Genomic DNA, 18,553 nt, shown 5'->3' with positions numbered 1-18,553 from the left:
TTGCAACTATTACAATTAGTGTGTTCACCTTCTTAAACAGTATATGTATGTACTGTATATATGCATATATATACAAAAGTATGCCCTGTGCTTTCTGGAGAGGTCTCTTGGACTGTCTGTCCGGCGGTCCAGCGAATCACAGGCTGAGGAGGGTCACTGGGGTCAACAGTGCTGACCTGTTGGCCCCTCCCACTCCCCCATCGCCCATCATATACTCAATTTCTATTGGCCCACAACTCACATTTACTCCATTCCTATTGGCCTACACTCACATCCATCTCCCAATCCCCCTCCAATCAGCACTCACTAACTGCAGTGAAAGGGAACAAAATCTTGCACTTGATTTTTTTGTTCATCTCTCTCTCCCTCTCCAACTTTGAGAAGCACGCTCTCATTCCCCAATATTTTTTTCTTTCTTTTTATTATTATTTTTTACTTGCTTTTCTTTAGTAAGCTACAGGCATTCCTAAAACAGAGTGCTCTAGTTATGTAAAATAAATTATTCCAAAACATTATAGAGCAATAAAATGACAAAACAGAAGAAATAAACTCAGTATCAGGTGTCAGTTTGTATGCACACAGCCATAGTGGTAAGAGTTTTGAACAGGGTGCATAGGGTGCTTTCAAGAAGTGGGGGTACACTGAAAGCTGAACACCTAAAACAATGTACAGAAACATTTTTTTTGTTAAGTCTTGCACTATGTCCAAAGCCAAAGTCAATGATTATTTTCTGACAAGAGTTCAATTCAAACCTCTATTTCTTTGCCTCTTGTGAAAGCAGTGACACACCACACTTTATCCTGAACTATTTGTTTTCACATTACGGACTCTGGTTAGAGATAATATGTGGGCTATATTGTGGCACGATTGCTTCCTAAATTCACTGCACCTTCCAAGGGCATTTCAGGCAGTGGAATGCTTTCATTAAAAAAAAGAAAAAACGGATGGCTACTCTATTCCGTTCACATCACTTTCTCGTTCTTTCTTCATTCTCCTCTTTTCTCTCTGTCTCTCTTTTCCACATGTCTGTGTGTCTGTGTCTGTGTATGTGTGAGTCGGTGTGTGCGCTGAGCTCCCTCCATTTCACCTTGAAGTGATCATTTCTCTGGGTCATAGAGTTACGCCTCTGGACTTCTGCATGACTACCCATCTCAATCACATGTCCTTCAGGTGCCTTTAGCACTACGTGGGGTTCCTACTTTGAGCCTTTCAACAGGCAATGAATAGATAGATAGATATACTTGTTGGAGGTAAAACTAATTTCATCGTGATATAAAAAATAGGCCTACATGCCCCCCATTCCATGTTATGCACTCTACCTGTCTCACTTCCTAATGCCGTCGTCTTTCTCTCCGTCCGGTCCTTCCTTTCATCCCCCTCTCTCTCTTCTCTTCTCTATCTTACATTCTGATCTACAGTCCATAGTAGGCTACAGAGCACTCTGCTGCCTTCCGTCCCCAACGCAACGCACACAGTGTGGCCACAGTGACACCTAGTGGTCACACAATGAATTCAACTTCAAAAGTGCTTAAGTTTACTTTTTCTTCTTTCCTTTTTTCAGCATATATATTAGACAGAGAGTGGATGCTGTCCACACCACACACATTTGTATATGTGAGCCTGACGACTGAACTCTGAACTAGTTCTAGAATCAATGAAAAAAAAAGATCTATGGCCAAGATACTCAGTGATTTGAAGATGTCCACTAAACAAAATAAAAAAAAGCAAAAGAACACATTTATTGCTCGATTTCATATTGGCATTTTCAGTCTGGTTCTACAAGATATACACCTGGTATATGCTCTCAAAAACCTTGAAAGTTGCAACGTAAAAAGGGTTACTGTATAAGCAACAGAGACTACTGTGAATGCCAGTAAAAGGAAAGCTCTCCCTCTGTGCCTGCCCCCCCACACTACTTTCCCCAATAAAGCCCCAGCCTAACCCCTAAGTCTTACCCCCCCCCCACTCCCAAAAAGCCACCAGCTGACCTGCAGCAGAGCACATTGTACCCCATACCCCCCCAAACCCTACCCCTCCCCCCCTCAAGCCTCCCTCGAAAACTGACAAACACGCAAACCAATTACAGACAACTGCTAAAGGACTACGTAACCTCTTTGTGAGCCAGTGGGGTGATGATAGACCTAGAAAACCTAGGAGTGAGTAGGTAGAGCTGTTTTCTTCACACGCTAACACTCCTGAAAGCATCCTCTGCCAACTACACTCTCAAGGGGGCAATTTCATCTATATCGGGTAAATTTGGGTTTGTGAGTGTGTTTGTATTAGTTCTTGTGTGTGTGTGTGTGTGTGTGTGTGTGTGTGTGTGTGTGTGTGTGTGTGTGTGTGTGTGTGTGTGTGTGTGTGTGTGTGTGTGTGTGTGTGTGTGTGTGTGTGTGTGTGTGTGTGTGTGTGTCTGTGACTCCAGGAGGTTTGTTTGGCAGGAAGAGCAGGTCCCTCAAATCTCTCAACAGATCCTGGCATCATCTGGCTCCAGCCCGAGACTCCCTCTAGTGGTGACGGTGTTAATTACACAAACATGCGTCCGGACACGCTACTAAACATTACAGAGGCTCAACTCTCAAATGTACGCACGCCATAATTTTTACGTCATTAATTATCATCATTACATTGTTTTTTTATCATTATCATTTATTTACTCTAACAGCTCTTTTTTTAAATTGTTATTTTTAAGCCTCTTTTTTTCATTCGTCATTCTCTAAAGAGTCACAGCATAATTCGAGGAGAGGGGTGCAGGGGGGGGGTTGGTGTGGGGGAAAGAAACACTTTCGTCGTACATTTTCCTTCAACATTTCCACCCCCATTTTCTTCCTTTCCTTCTCTCCTCATTCTTTCCTTCCTTCATTCCCCCACCCCCCCTGTTCAGGATGAAAGCCCATCACAAGATCCTGGGCGCGGACCTGTCGTTGGAGACGGTCTTGCGGAGCCGGACGCCGCGGCGTATGGTGACCAGCATGTCCTCGCCCCCGCGTGACCGGGACTGGTGCTGGCCGGTGGCGGCGGTGGGGCCGCCATGGTGGTGCGGCGGGGGGTCGTCGGGCAGCGAGGGGAAGGGGAACTGGCCCTCCCCCAGGGCGTGGGCGCTCGCCACCAGCTCGCCGATCTTCTCCACCAGGCTGTGGCGGTTGGCGGCCAGTTGTAGTTGGTCCTCGTCGTGCCCAATGGCGCCGCCAGCGCCACCCTGCGCGTAGATGCTCATCTCGATGCCGCTTCCGCTGGCCCAGGCCGTGTTGGGTAGGCTTAGGCGCTTGGGCGATGCCTTGACGTACTCCAGCGCCCCGGACGTGCCGTCCTCGCCCGCGAAGAACACGCACTCTTCGCTGCCGACGCGGGCAGGGGGGCCCGGGTAGCCTCCGGGCGAGTCCGGCACGGTGGGGGTCTTCACGGGGACGATGGGTGGTCGGATGGGGATGGGACCCGCGCTGGAGAGGGCACGACGCACCCCGGGTTTGGTGGAGGGCGTGCGGCGGATGGTGGCGGTGCCTGGAGTCCCACTACCACCACCCCCACCGCCGCCGCCTCCTCCTCCTCCGCCCGACGGACCGGCCACTCCGGTGGGCAGGCCGGCCGTGCTGGCTGGCCTCTTGGTCTGGATCATGCGACGGTAGTTCTGGGCGATGTTGCTGTGTCGCGGGATGGTGGAGGACTTGTCAAAGTCGGCCTGGCCATCTGCCTCTGTGTCGCCGTTCACGGAGTAGCAGTCGTAGTCTGACCCTGAAGGACAAGAGGAGGAGGAGGAGGAGGAGGAGGAGGAGGAAAAGAGGACGAGGAGGAGGAGGAGGAAAAGAGGAAGAGGAGGAGGAGGAGGAGGAGGAGGAGGAGCAAGAGGAAGAGAAGAGGAGGAGGAGGAGGAGGAGGAGCATGGACAATATTAATGCATAGAATATGCACACATGACCTATAGACACGCACGGCACGCAGCAGCACAAGCACAAGCACACGCACAGCTACAGTAATTTATGAACTAGGGGTGGCTAGGGGATTCACACACTAACAGAATATTTATCACATCAAGCATTTTTATTACTTCATTAGAGCTTAATGCGTTTCGCTGAAAGTATCTTCAAAAAAGAAAAAGAAAGGAAGTTGTGCTAGCAGACTTTTGGTGTGGTAGTAATTAATGTTTGTTATAGTGACATGTGGAAATGAGACAGATGTGCGAAGATTAAGTGTTCATCGCGCCATAGCCTCAAGCATGATTAAGTCTGGAGACCTTGACGTGTGAGTCTGAGGACAGCAGACTTCAGATTTTTGTCAGTCTTTTATGATTAGCACGTGACCGAGTCACAGACTTTCCTTAATGGAGTAGAGACACCACAATGGGACAACCCAATAGCCCAAAGAAATGCAAGATGGTGGGTGGTGAGTGTCTGCATATGATCGGCTTGATCTACTGCCAATAGCCTATTATCTGTACAGATGGCATTTCTATGATGTGTTTCAGTGTTGTGGTTGACTGTGTCACACTGAAATCCCTTATTAAAAAGTGATACTCATGTCTTGTTATTCATTTAAATAGGTGCTAGTCTCATTGACCCTGTTGCCAGAGTCAACTTTAAACATACTGAATAATAGAATAGAATAGAATAGAATAGAATAGAATAGAATAGAATAGAATAGAATAGAACAGAACAGAATCCGTTAATGGTGTGGTGTCCTCTTCTTGCATGATTATCGAATTTCAAATCTCTTCCGAGAATTGGCCTGAACAAGAGCATAACGGGGTAGCATGTCATTTTTCCGACACCCCTTTGGTCCGATTCGTCAATATTCCGAAAATTCCCCATTAATCCTACAGCCCACTAACTCGAAATAATTAAATGAAACCCTTTGCTCCGACAGCTCAATGTTCCGACCAATGGCTGTTTGGGGTTGGTCATCCCAGGTCGTATGTCCTGCTTTCCCGGTGCCAAGTAGACTTCAGCTGCATGCGCTGCGACGAGCACTAGATAAAGTCGGTCTTGCTGTGCCCTTACCAAAACCACCCCTAAACATAACCTGTCATTAATGCAATGTTGCCTAGTTTTAAAATTGTGCCCTACCCAAAACCATTCCTAACCCTAACCTGTCATTGCAATGTTTCTGAGTTTTAAATTTGTGCCTTGACCAAAACTTTCCCTAAACCTAACCTGTCACAGACAGCAGCATGACCACTGCGTAGGGTTCAGAGATGACGGGGATCTAAAGCAGCTTTTGGTCGGAACATTGGACTGTCGGGACAAAGGGTTTAATTTAATTGGTAAAAAGTTATCTGAGACTAAGTGCTGTAGGATCAATGGGAAACGTTCGGAACATTGACGCATAGGACCAATGGTGCGTCGGAAAAATGAGCGGACCCCGCATAATGGATAGCGTTTCCCAAAATGCATGTTTTTTGACCCGCCTTCCTCGGTTTGCAACTGGTCGAGGACAGAAAAGGCTGTGCCGAAGCTTAAACCACATCACCGCCTTAAACACCCCTCTACCCAGGGCCGTTGGAGCTGCTCAAAGTTGATTGCTTCCTGACAAAGTGGGTCGATTTCCTTATTTCTCCGGAGCTCAGAAATAATATTTATATTGCGGTTGGCCTGACTAGTACCAACGCCGATGGAGGTGCATCACAAGGAGGGCGTGGCCAGGGTAGTCCTCTTTAACCCTCCTGTCATCCTCAGATTTAGGTTACATCCGTGACCCTTGGGGTCATTTTGACCCCAGCCATTTAAATGTCTACAAAATCAGTAGAAGCAAAAACTTTTGCACCGGTTTATGTGTCAGATATTTACTGTTGCTCTGTTGGGGACATAAAATGCCCTTTAGATAAGTCCTAGCACCCCCACACACAGCCCACACACCAAAAGAACTAATCCATGACCAGGCGAAAATGTGCAACAACTGCCCAAAAGTTGCCTTGCATTAGTTTTTGCCCTCGTCCTCATCATACATATTTTTAGTTATTAGAGCCCTAAATAAAGCAAAATATTCTGTTCATGTATTTGACATAATCTAGACAGGTTGGAACATGTTTTAGGAAAATATGGATGTTCCATTTATGTTTAATACACTTAAAATAATTTGGGGTCAAATTGACTGCGGATTTTTCTTCCTTCAGTAGTCCTCTTCTAACCGTGTGCCTGTCTGCATGGGGTGGTAGTCTGCTGCTGCATTGAGTACTGTACATCTACTGTACTGCTGTATATAGGTGCTGTTTCTTTTTTATTTTATTTTTTTGACGAGTTTTTTTTGACAGGACAGTGTGAGAGGTGGACTGGAAGCGAATGGGGAGAGAGATGGGGAGGGGTCGGCAAAGGACCAGGGCGGGGAATCGAACCCGGGTCAGCCGCATGGCAGGGGAGTGCCCTACCGGTTGGCCACGCCAGGGTCATATATAGCTGCTGTTTCATGCTACCTTGGGAGGGGATGGTGTCTTCTGAGCACGAGGGGGTGGTGGCCTGGGTTCTATGTAAACGTGTGGTACTGTACTGTATTGTACTGTATTGTATTGTACTGTATGTGTATGTTGATGATGCGCTGTGCTACCTTGGGAGGGGATGGTGTCCTCTGAGCAGGAGGGGTTGGTGGTCTGGGTGCTGTGTAAATGTGTGTTACTGTACTGTACGTGTGATGTGTATGTTGATGATGTGCTGTGGTACCTTGGGAGGGGATGGTGTCCTCTGAGCAGGATGGGGTGGTGGTCTGGGTGCTGTATCCGCTGGAGTACTGCAGGGAGTCGCGGCTGCTCTTCTGAGCCTCCATGCTGAGGCCGCGTGTCAGCACCATGGCCAGGTCACTGGCGGCAGGAGACACCTCCTCACCATGCTGCGGCTGCCGTGCCAACAGGACACAAAGAGTTAACATGATACGCATAGTATACACAAGCAAAGAGATACATAAAACAGATACACACACATGAACACACACATGCGCACGCGCACACACACACACACACGGACACACACACGGACACACACACATACACACATACACACATTCACACTAGGGGTGTGTTCAAAATATCCGTAAGTGATACGATATGCACGATATGCACATCGATATGCACATCGTATCGGAGGTGTCAGTATCGATATATCATTTAATAGCATAAATTGAATTTTGAATGCTACATTGAAACTGCCAGACCCACCGTTTTGTGAAGGCAGTCTTTTACATTCACTACAGTGTAACTGTTGCTCTACAGAAAATCATTTGGTCCTTCATGTCTATTTAAAAAATTCTAAAAAAAAATGAATAAAAACAAAAAATGAAGGTCTACAATACACAAGGTCTACGATACACATGTATCACGATATATCACAATGTATCGTATCGTATCGTATCCACTGGCGATTCTAGGGGGGGGCAGGGGGTGGCCAGGGCCACCCCTGGGACGCTATTGTCCACCCTACTGGCCACCCTTGATTCGACAAGTAATTAATAAAAAATATATATTTTTAAAAATAAATAAATAAATATACAATAATAACAACAGTATAAGACCAATAATAGGTAATTATCAGGTAATCATTCAAGTTCGTCAACCCAACAACAAACAAGAGAAAACTGTCAATCCATGGTGATCGCTGGCTGACAGATCTAGGGTCAGTTTTACACTTTAACTAACACGACAGTCGTTGGACTGATGCTGCACAAGGCTGATTTCTGATCAGTAGGCTTACACGAGATGACCACTGCGTGTTGCCTGCTGCCCCTATAGTCGCTTATTTATCGTGAAAGATCTGGCAACCCCGCACCAGCGATGCTGAGGAGCACTGTGTCACCTGCAGTTCCTTCACGAGAGACCGCATCCACTAACTGCCTGGACAGTCTAATTTGGACAATAAGGTATGGCAATTTAATGATTTGTTGGTTGTCTGAATGTGTTGGAAAACCTAATTTTGAAAACTTTATGTAAGTATTAGCAGCCAGGAAGAGCCAAAATACGAGATAGCTACACGAAACAACAACATGACTAAATGAGAGCAAGTTAGTGTTGTGGCAGCTGCAAACCAAGTTAGTAGCACAGCACAATCCTAACGTGCACGTCAGTTTATTTTTTTGTTGATAACAGGATAGTTAATATGAAACCGTTTGGATAGGGACATGGCATGGCTAGCATTGGCCCATTGGCCACACATTGGAAAGGGTAGTCGGTTGTTATCTACAGTCAGGATCGGTAGGCAGACGTCAGTACCTAGCTCGAAACCTAGCATGTGAAATGAACTAATGCTAAACTGGACTATGATTGTTGTGATACCTTCTCTCAGTGAGAAGCTTCTCCTTTGCTTCTTCGATTGTCTTGACTTTTCTTGGAGTTTAAATCAAACTTAAATAAAGTCGGAGTAAGTCATAGTAAAGAGCACCTCTGCCTCTTTAGAGTAAGCAAGTTCACATCAGTCACAGATGTGTTGCCTAAACCCACAGCGCTAGCCCACTTCAGAGTATGACTCCCCCCCCAATAGCTAAATTTGCGGTACATATTTGACCTCAAATGTGTCAATATATCGTAATCCTTTTGATCAAACGTAGCGAAAATAAATCGTCACGCACACAAAATCATGGTACAGATGTGAGTTTGTTCACCAACGAAATTCACGTCATGTAATTTCTTTGCTAAAACCCTGCAGCCACGGCTTTAGAATCAGCCACTGCTCACAGCTGTAATTGCCTTGCAGGCCGACTGCGCCTCAGACTTGAAATTCACGTCATGTAATTTCTTTGTTAAAACCATATGCCACTGCTTTGACATCTGACACTGTCAACATCAATAATATAGGTTTTTTTTGTATTCTGACATTGTTGAATGAAGTCAAAGTTGTTACTCTAAGGGGAACCACAACCACGAACACAAAACTCATGAACACAACATGTGTACTCTGCCAATTCGACAATAATCCCTCTGATATTGTAGCCAGTTACTATGCTTAGAAGTGAGTTGATTGAATGATTAATTGGTTGCATTGATTTGATTACATTTCCTCCAGTGAGTGACATTAAGATGAAGAGAAGAAACGATATTGAGAGCTTCTTTATCAAGAAAAAAAAAGAGTCAGAGTCAGCTACAGCCAGTACCAGCACCAGTGCAGATGCCCACACAAGCCAGCAGCCTAGGGATAGTGTTGATGAGCAGTCCACTACCCCAATACAAGATGGTAGGTTGTGCATGGAAAGTTTGAATTAGTTACATGTAGCCCTTTCATGCACACCGTTCAACCAGTGGAACACTGTTATTGTCATCAAAAAGGTTCTGTCATAGTGCCACACTACATAACACAGGGTCTTTAGTAATACACTATGGTAACTCTGGTAACGACAAAGGTATAACGCCATGCATTAAAGGGTTTAACAGCTGACAAATGTTGAGACAGAAGATGATGAACTAAATATTTGTATTATATGTATATGTGCATGGACCTGTCTGTCTGTCTGTCTGTCTGTCATTTTAAACTATCCTTGTATTACCACAGTTGACCAGCCACATTTGGAGGAGGAGGAGACTGACTGTGAATCTGTGTTGTCTGGATCTCCACCTACTGAGCATGGTATGTCAGGTTCAGATGTCATTCATGAAGTTGGTGTCTACTCTCTCATACTTCAGTTATTTAAAAATGGCCAATTATGCATATTTATATGTGAATGCATAGCATTTAACCAGATTACACTGCACTTTCAATTAAAAGCCTGGCACATTAAAATAACTTAATGAGGATATGTGTGTGCATTTATCTTTAATTTCTGTGAATACGTACATAGAAAACAAAGACCTAAACATAGAACATTTCAATACTATATATATATATATATATATTTTATACTACTACAAAATATTGTATTTGAAGTTCACTGGTGCTTTTCTTTAAAATGCAGGAAATAGCATAGAATAAATGCAACATTTTCTGTGTGGGAGGACCCCCGTATGTGTATATAATTCCATGATTCCATGGCCACCTCAGACTATATTTGTGTGTCATCTTGGCCACCCTAGTAAAAATGTCCTGGATACGCCCCTGATCGTATCCCCTGTATCGGGATGAGTATTGTATCGGGAGGTGGTTGGCGATACCCACCCCTTATTCTCATACACACACACACACACACACACACACACACACACACACACACACACACACACACACACACACACACAAACACTTCCTGCTTGTGCTTAGATCATGGCCAGGTTACTGGTGGCAGGAGACCTTATCACCATCCTACTTACTGCACACGATGGGTTAACATGGTTATATATGACATCACATGCAAAGGCGCTTCAGCACCATGGACAGGTCATCGGCAGCAGACACTTCATCACTAACGAGACATGAAGGGTTCAAGTCAAAGAGGTTGGAAATATAATAAGAGGAATCAAAACACACCCACTCAATGCAAAAGAGTGTGCTCAAAATTTGGTCTCCTAAGGGGGCGTTGTGCCTCCTTCTTCTTCCCTTTTCGTGGTGTTTGCACAAGACGTGCGCTACCGCCATCTACAGCGCTAAGGGGACTCCATTTATTCTCTACACCAAGACTCTGAAGGTCTCCTAATCGAAGGTCTCCGAAAGGGGCGTTCACCCGACGTAAAGTGGATACCCGGAAAAGAACCCGCCTGCTTTATCTCACTCTCATATACAATTCTCTGGTTCAAGTCAATGGGATGCTGAGGTCATTCCCTTCCTCAACTCGCTACAATTTTGAATGGAAGTGAATGGAGTGAGTCAAGCTAAATCCTGATTATATCTTGCCCTGGATTTCACATATGATAGCAGTGAATTTAAAAAATTTGGATATTTTCAGAAAAAAGTTATTTTAGTTTTTGCACAAGGCTAGGTAGGCTACTGTAATAGAGTACAATGTGCGCCTCACATATCTGATGTGAACTGAGGCTGAAGGCAAACAGCCAGCCCTATTGCTGCACTGCAGCTACAGTGGGTGCACGTCAGACATGCGACTTCTCTGTAAGTCAGAGAACATAGACTTCGGTGCCAAATACGCATATAGCGCTAACCACACATAGAGCGCTAACAACCCGCTAATCAGAAAACAAGTCTGACAGGCGGACAAAGATGCATCCAAAAGCACAAAAGTGAAGAGAATAACGCGAAAAAAGGCGGTCGTGTTTCGGCTGATTTAAAGAATGAGTTTCAGACGGACAGAACGACAGACGGATGGATGGATGGACGGACGGACGGACATACCCACTTACAGAGATGCTAGGACGCATCTAAAAACACTGGCAGACAGACAGACAGACGACCAACGCCGTCTCATACTGCACGTTAAAACTCACCTTTCCTGCCATGCCAACCGCCGCCATCCGTGGTCTCTGGGGGTCCTCTGGGTGTGTGGGATGTGTGGGGTGCATGGGCGGAGCGTAGGCCGGGGGTCCAGGGGGGGGCATGGCCGCCTCGGCCACCCCGCCCTGCCTGTCCCCCTGCTCCCTCCTCCGCTGCAGTGTGGTGGCTAAAGGCGGCTCACAGCCCCCCTGTTTGGACCAATCCTGGAGAGGGGGGGGGCGTTCAGGTGGAAGGTTATTTTACCAGACAAAAAAGACACAATTGAACGAGAACAACCACTCCAACAACTCAATCTCCTCCTCCTCCTTTGATGAAGGAGATGAAGAGAAAGAGAGAGGGAGGGGAGGGGGGGGGGGGGGGTGGGGACTCGTCCACATCCAGCAGTTTGAGAGTCGGTTCCGAAGGGGAAGGGGAGGGGAGGGGAGAGGGGAGGTCAAAGAGGAAGGTTCACTTCACACATGGTGTGTTGGTCACACAATTCACAAACGTGGTGGAGACGTTTGGGTAGCTGTTGCCAATTTGGTGTATGAAAGGTTTTGGTGTTTGCTGTAATGCCCAAAGCATCAGATCAAGCATGCTACACTTGACCGGCTCTGTTTAGTGAATCTCCCGAGAGATGGGAGATTTCAGACTAAACACAGGATGAGATGTTAAGCAAAAACAAGAAAAGGCATAGCAGTTAGAGAGCAAAATAAATCAAGGATGTTATGGATGAGTTAAGGCAGGTGATCAAATTAACAAGCAAGCATTTTGTCAATAAGCATTAATCACAAAGAGGTGCAAATCAAGCAAAGAAACAAAACAAAAAAACCCAGATCTCCAAAATCAAGTCCAAGTCAAGCCCAAATCAAAGAAGGAAAAACAACAACAATCTAAATCAAGCCAAACCAAACCAAACCAAACCAAACCAAATCAAACCAAATCAAACCAAACCCAGTCCAGGACCCTGTTTCTCGAAAGCATTGATGCTAACCAGTTAGCAACTTAGTAGGTTGCCAATGGGGAATTGCATTGCAACCAAGTAAGTTGCTAACTTAATTAGCAACGGTGTTGTCGAGAAACACAACCCAGAAGAACCGCAAAAAGCAAAACATAGTGCTCGATGACAACAAACCTTCCAGCAAGGGACCTTTGATGTGGGAGAGGAGGTGTTGGATCCGGGGGAGTAGTTATAGTGGGGTGGGGAGGAGGACGCAGGAATTATGACAGAGAAAGGCCTGATGGAGCCAGTGTGAGAGAGAGCAGGGCGGAAGGTAGCGAAGGACGAGCCAAACTGCGGGAACCAATGGAGAGACAGGACAGGATCGGTCAGAGAGGGCCGTCACTTGCAGCCACCCGCCACCCGCCACCCCGCATATGCATAGGCAACCTGGTGTCAGAAGCTGTAATCCAGAGCCACATATTCCAAATGACCTGACTTTATCGGTCCAAATGTCCTAATACATGTTTTTGTTTGTTTTCATAAACACAGTGTTGTGAGGAGAGGCAAGACACTGGCAGCCAACCACGTGAGCTCATTTTTTGACAGCGGTTTCCAACAATAAGAGGTTGAGTTGTGCGTAGCCAGCGTTGCGCAGCTAGGGGAAAACAAAAATTGAGAACCCATGTATTGGCAACAGGTAAACCTGGTCTTTTGGAATATGTGGAACTGGATTATAGCTTCAGAGTCCAGGTTTTCCATCACTGCCCATCCCCAGCGAGGGAGGCAGGGAGGCAGGGAGGCAGGGAAGGAAGGCAATGTGGCGGGCATGTGGCCACTACGTGTATGGACACACCAATGACTGTATATTAGAATTAGAATAGACACCAATGTTCCATTCTACAGTATTCAGTAAAACAGATTCAAAGCATTTGAAATCAAACTGTTGATTTTACAACTGCAGGCCAAATTTCCTGATGGGACTGGTCAATCAGACTTATCGATTAGGCGTTTCTGATTAATTCCAAGCAGGAAATGTGTTTTTGATTTGAAGGCACAGAATGTACAGTCATTTGGACACACACACTTGTGCTGACGTTGACAGGAAGAGGTTAGAGGTGGCGATTCTAAGATGACGAGAGCAGATGAATTGTAAATTTGGGGTTTATTACACTGTTGTTGGGTTAGAGAAGAATGGTGCAGCATGAAAAAAAATCTATAACCCTCAGGTAACTGGGCAGAGATTGATAAAAGAGAATTTGGGGCAAAACAGATCTGATGACGAACTGGTAGCTAATAGCCTAATATAGTATAACTGATAGCTTAATAGCCTAATACTAACGTAATTACAAACTTCAATTGAAAATGTTGATTATACATATTTTTCAATTCCCAATTCAGTTAGTGTTAGCTACACGTTTTTAATGCCTCCCATGCTGCATACCGTCTCTTGCTCATTCTTTATCCTAACAACTCATCTTGGAGTAATTACACAGACCTCCCAGTGCTTTAACCCAGTGGTAGTAAAGCATTTAATGAAAGAGCTCACAGACTCTTTCCCCTATCTAAAGCAAATGGCGGATGAGCTCTCCTTCTGCCTTGTTTACGACTACCTCTGGGTTAAAAAAAAAAAAACAGGTTTGGCACTTGGAGTAGACTATATCTCCGCTAGTCACCTGAGCCGGAGCAGTCATGGTGCAGTCAAGAAAATGCGGAACAAAACTCAGAAGCTCCTACTGTAATTAGAATAATAGTGTGCATGTCTTATTCTACTATTGATTCTGTCTGTACTGTGTCTTTGAGTGTTTTGAAAGGCGCTTTTAAATAAGATGTATTATTATTATTATTATTATTATTATTATTATTATTATTATTATTATTATTATTATAATCATTATTATACCCCGTCCTGCCATTGAGGCCCATCTCCGACTAACACCAAACCTAACAGGACATACGTGCTGTACACTACATCCATACAACTGCACGTACGATACAATACAACACACATACGTACACATTAGCTGACATGTATGCACCATTCCATACATACATGAATATGGCTTATGATAACATGTTTCTAGCATATGGGAATATTTTATACAGTATTTAAAGCAATGACAACACAAAAACAATATCCATTCCTACATACATACAATTGATGCTACAATTCCAATACAGATATAGCAACGCTACATGCAACTTGACCTCACCATGAATACACATATGAAGCATATGATGTTGTAGTTAGTGTGTGTGTGTGTGTGTGTGTGTGTGTGTGTGTGTGTGTGTGTGTGTGTGTGTGTGTGTGTGTGTGTGTGTGTGTGTGTGTGTGTGTGTGTGTGTGTGTGTGTGTGTGTGCGTGTGTGTGTGCGTGCGTGCGTGTGTGCACGAGGCGTGCGTGCGTGCGTGTGTGTGTGTGTGTGTGTGTTTGTGTGTGTGTGTTTGTGTGTGTGTGCACGAGGCGTGCGTGCGTGCGTGCGTGCGTGCGTGCGTGTGTGTGTGTGTGTGTGCGTGTGTGTGTCTGTAATGTTTGTGTGCGTGCGTGCGTGCGTGTGTGTGTGTGTGTGTGTGTGTCTGTAATGTTTGTGTGCGTGCGTGCGTGCGTGCGTGCGTGCGTGCGTGTGTGTGTGTGCGTGTGTGTGTCTGTAATGTTTGTGTGCGTGCGTGCGTGCGTGCGTGCGTGCGTGCGTGCGTGCGTGCGTGCGTGCGTGTGTGTGTGTGTCTGTAATGTTTGTGTGCATGTGTGTGTGAATCTTACCGTTGTGGGTGAGCTGCACTCACTCACTGACTGACATGTCTCTGAGGCCTCTGAAGATGCAGAGCTAGAAGACTTCTACAATAACAAAACAGAACAAAATGAGAGGACAGGACCATTAATGGGTAGTTACATCTACGTATACACAAGTTCCAAGATCCATGCCCAGCATCTAGGTCCTGGTGAACGCAGACGCATGCAATACTTCAAAAGGAAAAAGTTTACCGCACACTTTATCAGACTTTATGCTCCTTTATTCAGAGCGAACGATAAACAATAACAATGTTCGCTCTGGATAAAGGAGCATGAGGTTAAACAAGTGTGCGGTTAGATACATCTATTTAATGCTTCAATGAAACATTTTCATGACCACAGAAATGCATAACAGCCATGAACTGCTGTAGCCTACATTGTGACTTTACTGCATGGTTCAATATATGGATATGGATCTGTGGTAAACATAACAACATGAGAGAACAGCACCACAGCGGTTAAATACATCTATACAGTAGTAAATGCTTCAATGAGACATTTTAATGACCACTGAAACACATAACAGCCATGAACTACATTTTATTGTGACTGTACTGCGTGGTTTAATTTATGGATCCGGGGTCAGTTGTTGTCTGTATTATCCTGTTCTCCTCTGCATATCTGTAGCCTACCTTGATTTGCATGTTATATGGTAAGTTGTTGTCTACAAACCCCAACTCCGATGAAGTTGGGACGTTTGGTAAACAGTGAATAAAATCAAAATGCTATCATTTTCAAAACATTCAATCTATTCATTAGATGGAGAATAGTGAAAAGACAACATATTAAGTGTTAAAACCGAGAAAAAATATTGTTTTGGGGGACATATGTACTCATTTCTAATTTGATAAATCCAACACGTCTCAAAAGAGTTGGGACGGGGATCAGTGAAATTTAGTAAACATCCAAATAAGATAAAACAACAAAGAAGAACATTTCAAAATGAATTGTACTGACGGACAATATAGGTGTCCAGGTATAAGATCATTACAGAGAGGCTGAGTCACTCAGAATTAAAGATGCAAAGGGAATAATTACCATAGTTATTACATACATTTTTTAATTCCCTTTGATTTACCACGATTGAGTGTATATAAGACATATTTTTGTTAATAAAATCATTGTATAGGTTCATGACATCATGAAATATATATTGGCTGTAGTCTCACTCTAATTCCTGGAGTGCTAGAGCTATTGAAAATTTACCATATTAAGAATGCTTAATGCATGAAAATGATACAGGGGTGTAACATTCTCCTAAGCACCTGAGCTCACTTGAAATAGACCCAGAAGACATGGGAAACTATCCTTTGCTTACAGAAGTCAGCAGAAGTTGTAGAAGTCCATTCTTTTTGACAATAATAGAGCATTGCACATCCTGTGCTACAGTAAAAATGGACCATCCAACTTGTGTTAGTGCTAGCTTCAAAAGTCAGCCTCCATGATGGCATGCGGGTGCAGTAGTGCATTGGTTAAGATGTTCTCACTCATCTGTAGAGTTAAATACAGTGCTGAATGGTATAAATGGGTTTTAAACAGCATGAAAAGCCACTCATGCATTATATTATAGTAAGGTCAAATTGCATTCTCTACTATGTTTTAACAGTTTGGCTCCATCATAAGGACCAGCAGGTGATGAAATGGTGGGTTTTTGGTCAAGACCTGTCACACTGTAAGCACTACAGAAAGGAAAACATTGCAAAACATGACAAGGAATACACCCACCATTTAAGCTGGTGAAATCATGTCCAAGATAGGAATTAACACTGTTTTTTATATAAAATCATCTCATCGGTTAATGTATTTAACTGTTAAGTGTTGTCTTTTGTTTTGTTTTTAGTCTTCCTCGACATTTGCTGCCATTTATTGTCCCCGTCCCAACTCTTTTGAGACGTGTTGGATTTATCAAATTAGAAATGAGTACATATGTCCCCCAAAACAATATTTCTTCTCAGTTTTAACACTTAATATGTTGTCTTTTCACTATTCTCCATCTAATGAATAGATTGAATGTTTTGAAAATGATAGCATTTTGATTTTATTCACTGTTTACCAAACGTCCCAACTTCATCGGAGTTGAGGTTTGTATATAATATAAATGAATGAGCGTGAGCGAGGGTGGCTTGAAGTAGACAACATAGTAATAATGTAGTATTGTTGTGATGTAGTATTTCCTTGTATATACCTGTATATACTTGTATATAGTGCCCAATGAGGTCGGAGGTCGTGGTCGAGGGGGGGTTTGGACTACACATTATGATGTTGCTTCTGTGATATATTACATGAAATATAACGGGATTTACTTGGCTAGTGATGTAGTGAGTAGACGTTTCAGTGTTGCTTATGTAATGTAATGTAATGTAAAGTAATTTAGTGTATAATGTGACTTACTTGCCTATTGATGTCAAATGGCATAGGTAAGGGGGGCTTGGAGTAGACGTTATAATGTTGTCATTTTAAGTAATATAATATGACTTACTTCGCTAGTGACGTCATGGGCAGGGTTGGGTGGTGGGGGGCTTGGAGTAGACATTAGAGTGTGGTAATGTAAAGTAATAAAGTGTGACTTACTTTACTTGGCTAGTGATGTCAGATGGCATGGTGGGGAGGGGGGGGGCTTGGAGCGAACTTTATAATGTTGCTTCTGTGATTAAGTTATATAATGTGATATACTTCACTAGCGATGTCACTAGTGATGTCATGGGCAGGGGGTGGCGGGGAGCTTGGAGTAGATGTTGCAGTTTGGTAATGCAAAGTGGTATTGGTCTTTTCTTTATAATTTTGTCTTTTGTCTTAGGCTCCTATTTCTATTCTTATTATTTTTATTTAATTTTTTCCACCTATACTTTTTTAGTATTAAGCTTGTTTAAATGACCATGTACTACATTTTGATTATTTCCCCATCATTTTTATTTTCCTCATAATTTTCTTTTATTATATTTTAGAGTTAATTCATTGTTCTATTTTTTTTTTTTTTCCATTTTTGTTTTACAGTGTTTCGAGACCATGTTGTATGGTGCACTTTAAACAATAAATTATCATTATTATTATTAATATAGTGTGACTTACTTGGCTAGTGATGTCAGATGGCATGGGAGAGGGGGGCTTGGAGTAGACGTTATAGTATGGCTTTTATAATGTAATTTTATGCTACATAATATGACTTGCTTGGCTAGTGATCTCAGATGGCAAGGGAGAGGGGGGGGGAGGGCTTGGACTACACATTGGAGTAGACATTACAGTGTGGTAATGCATAGTAATATAGCGTGACTTACTTGGCTAGTGATGTCAGAGGGCATGGGAGAGGGGGGCTTGGAGTAGACGTTATAATATGGCTTATTATTATTATTATTATTATTATTATTATTATTATTATTATTATTATTATTATTATTATGTAATGTAATGTAATGTAATAATAAAGTAATATAACGTGACTTACTTGGCTAGTGATGTCAGAGGGCATGGGAGAGGGGGGCTTGGAGTAGACGTTGGCGTCCTGCGAGATGAAGCCGGAGTCGTGCGAGGAGACGCTGCTGAGGCGGTGGGCTGCCACTCCCCCTG

At 43.8% G+C, this 18,553-nt stretch overlaps 1 protein-coding gene across 1 annotated transcript in view; it reads right to left on the bottom strand.

The window, feature by feature from the left end:
• Positions 1-2,398: 2,398 nt before the first annotated feature.
• Positions 2,399-18,553, bottom strand: part of mtss1lb (MTSS I-BAR domain containing 2b) — a 183,532-nt gene continuing 167,377 nt past the window's right edge. Inside the window, exons 10-15 of the mRNA XM_063189164.1 lie at positions 18,432-18,553; positions 14,960-15,034; positions 12,394-12,552; positions 11,273-11,482; positions 6,645-6,837; positions 2,399-3,729 (exon numbers count right to left, since the gene is read on the bottom strand). The exon at positions 18,432-18,553 is cut by the window's right edge and continues 104 nt beyond it. Of these exons, the coding sequence (XP_063045234.1) occupies positions 2,894-3,729; positions 6,645-6,837; positions 11,273-11,482; positions 12,394-12,552; positions 14,960-15,034; positions 18,432-18,553 (1,595 nt within the window). The 3' untranslated portion in view covers positions 2,399-2,893. The remainder of the gene's footprint in view (positions 3,730-6,644; positions 6,838-11,272; positions 11,483-12,393; positions 12,553-14,959; positions 15,035-18,431) is intronic.

This window comes from Engraulis encrasicolus, chromosome 22, assembly GCF_034702125.1.
Source record: "Engraulis encrasicolus isolate BLACKSEA-1 chromosome 22, IST_EnEncr_1.0, whole genome shotgun sequence".
NCBI lineage: Eukaryota > Metazoa > Chordata > Actinopteri > Clupeiformes > Engraulidae > Engraulis > Engraulis encrasicolus.
Note: the sequence above shows the minus strand (reverse complement) of the source record. Positions and strands in the feature narration are given on the sequence as shown.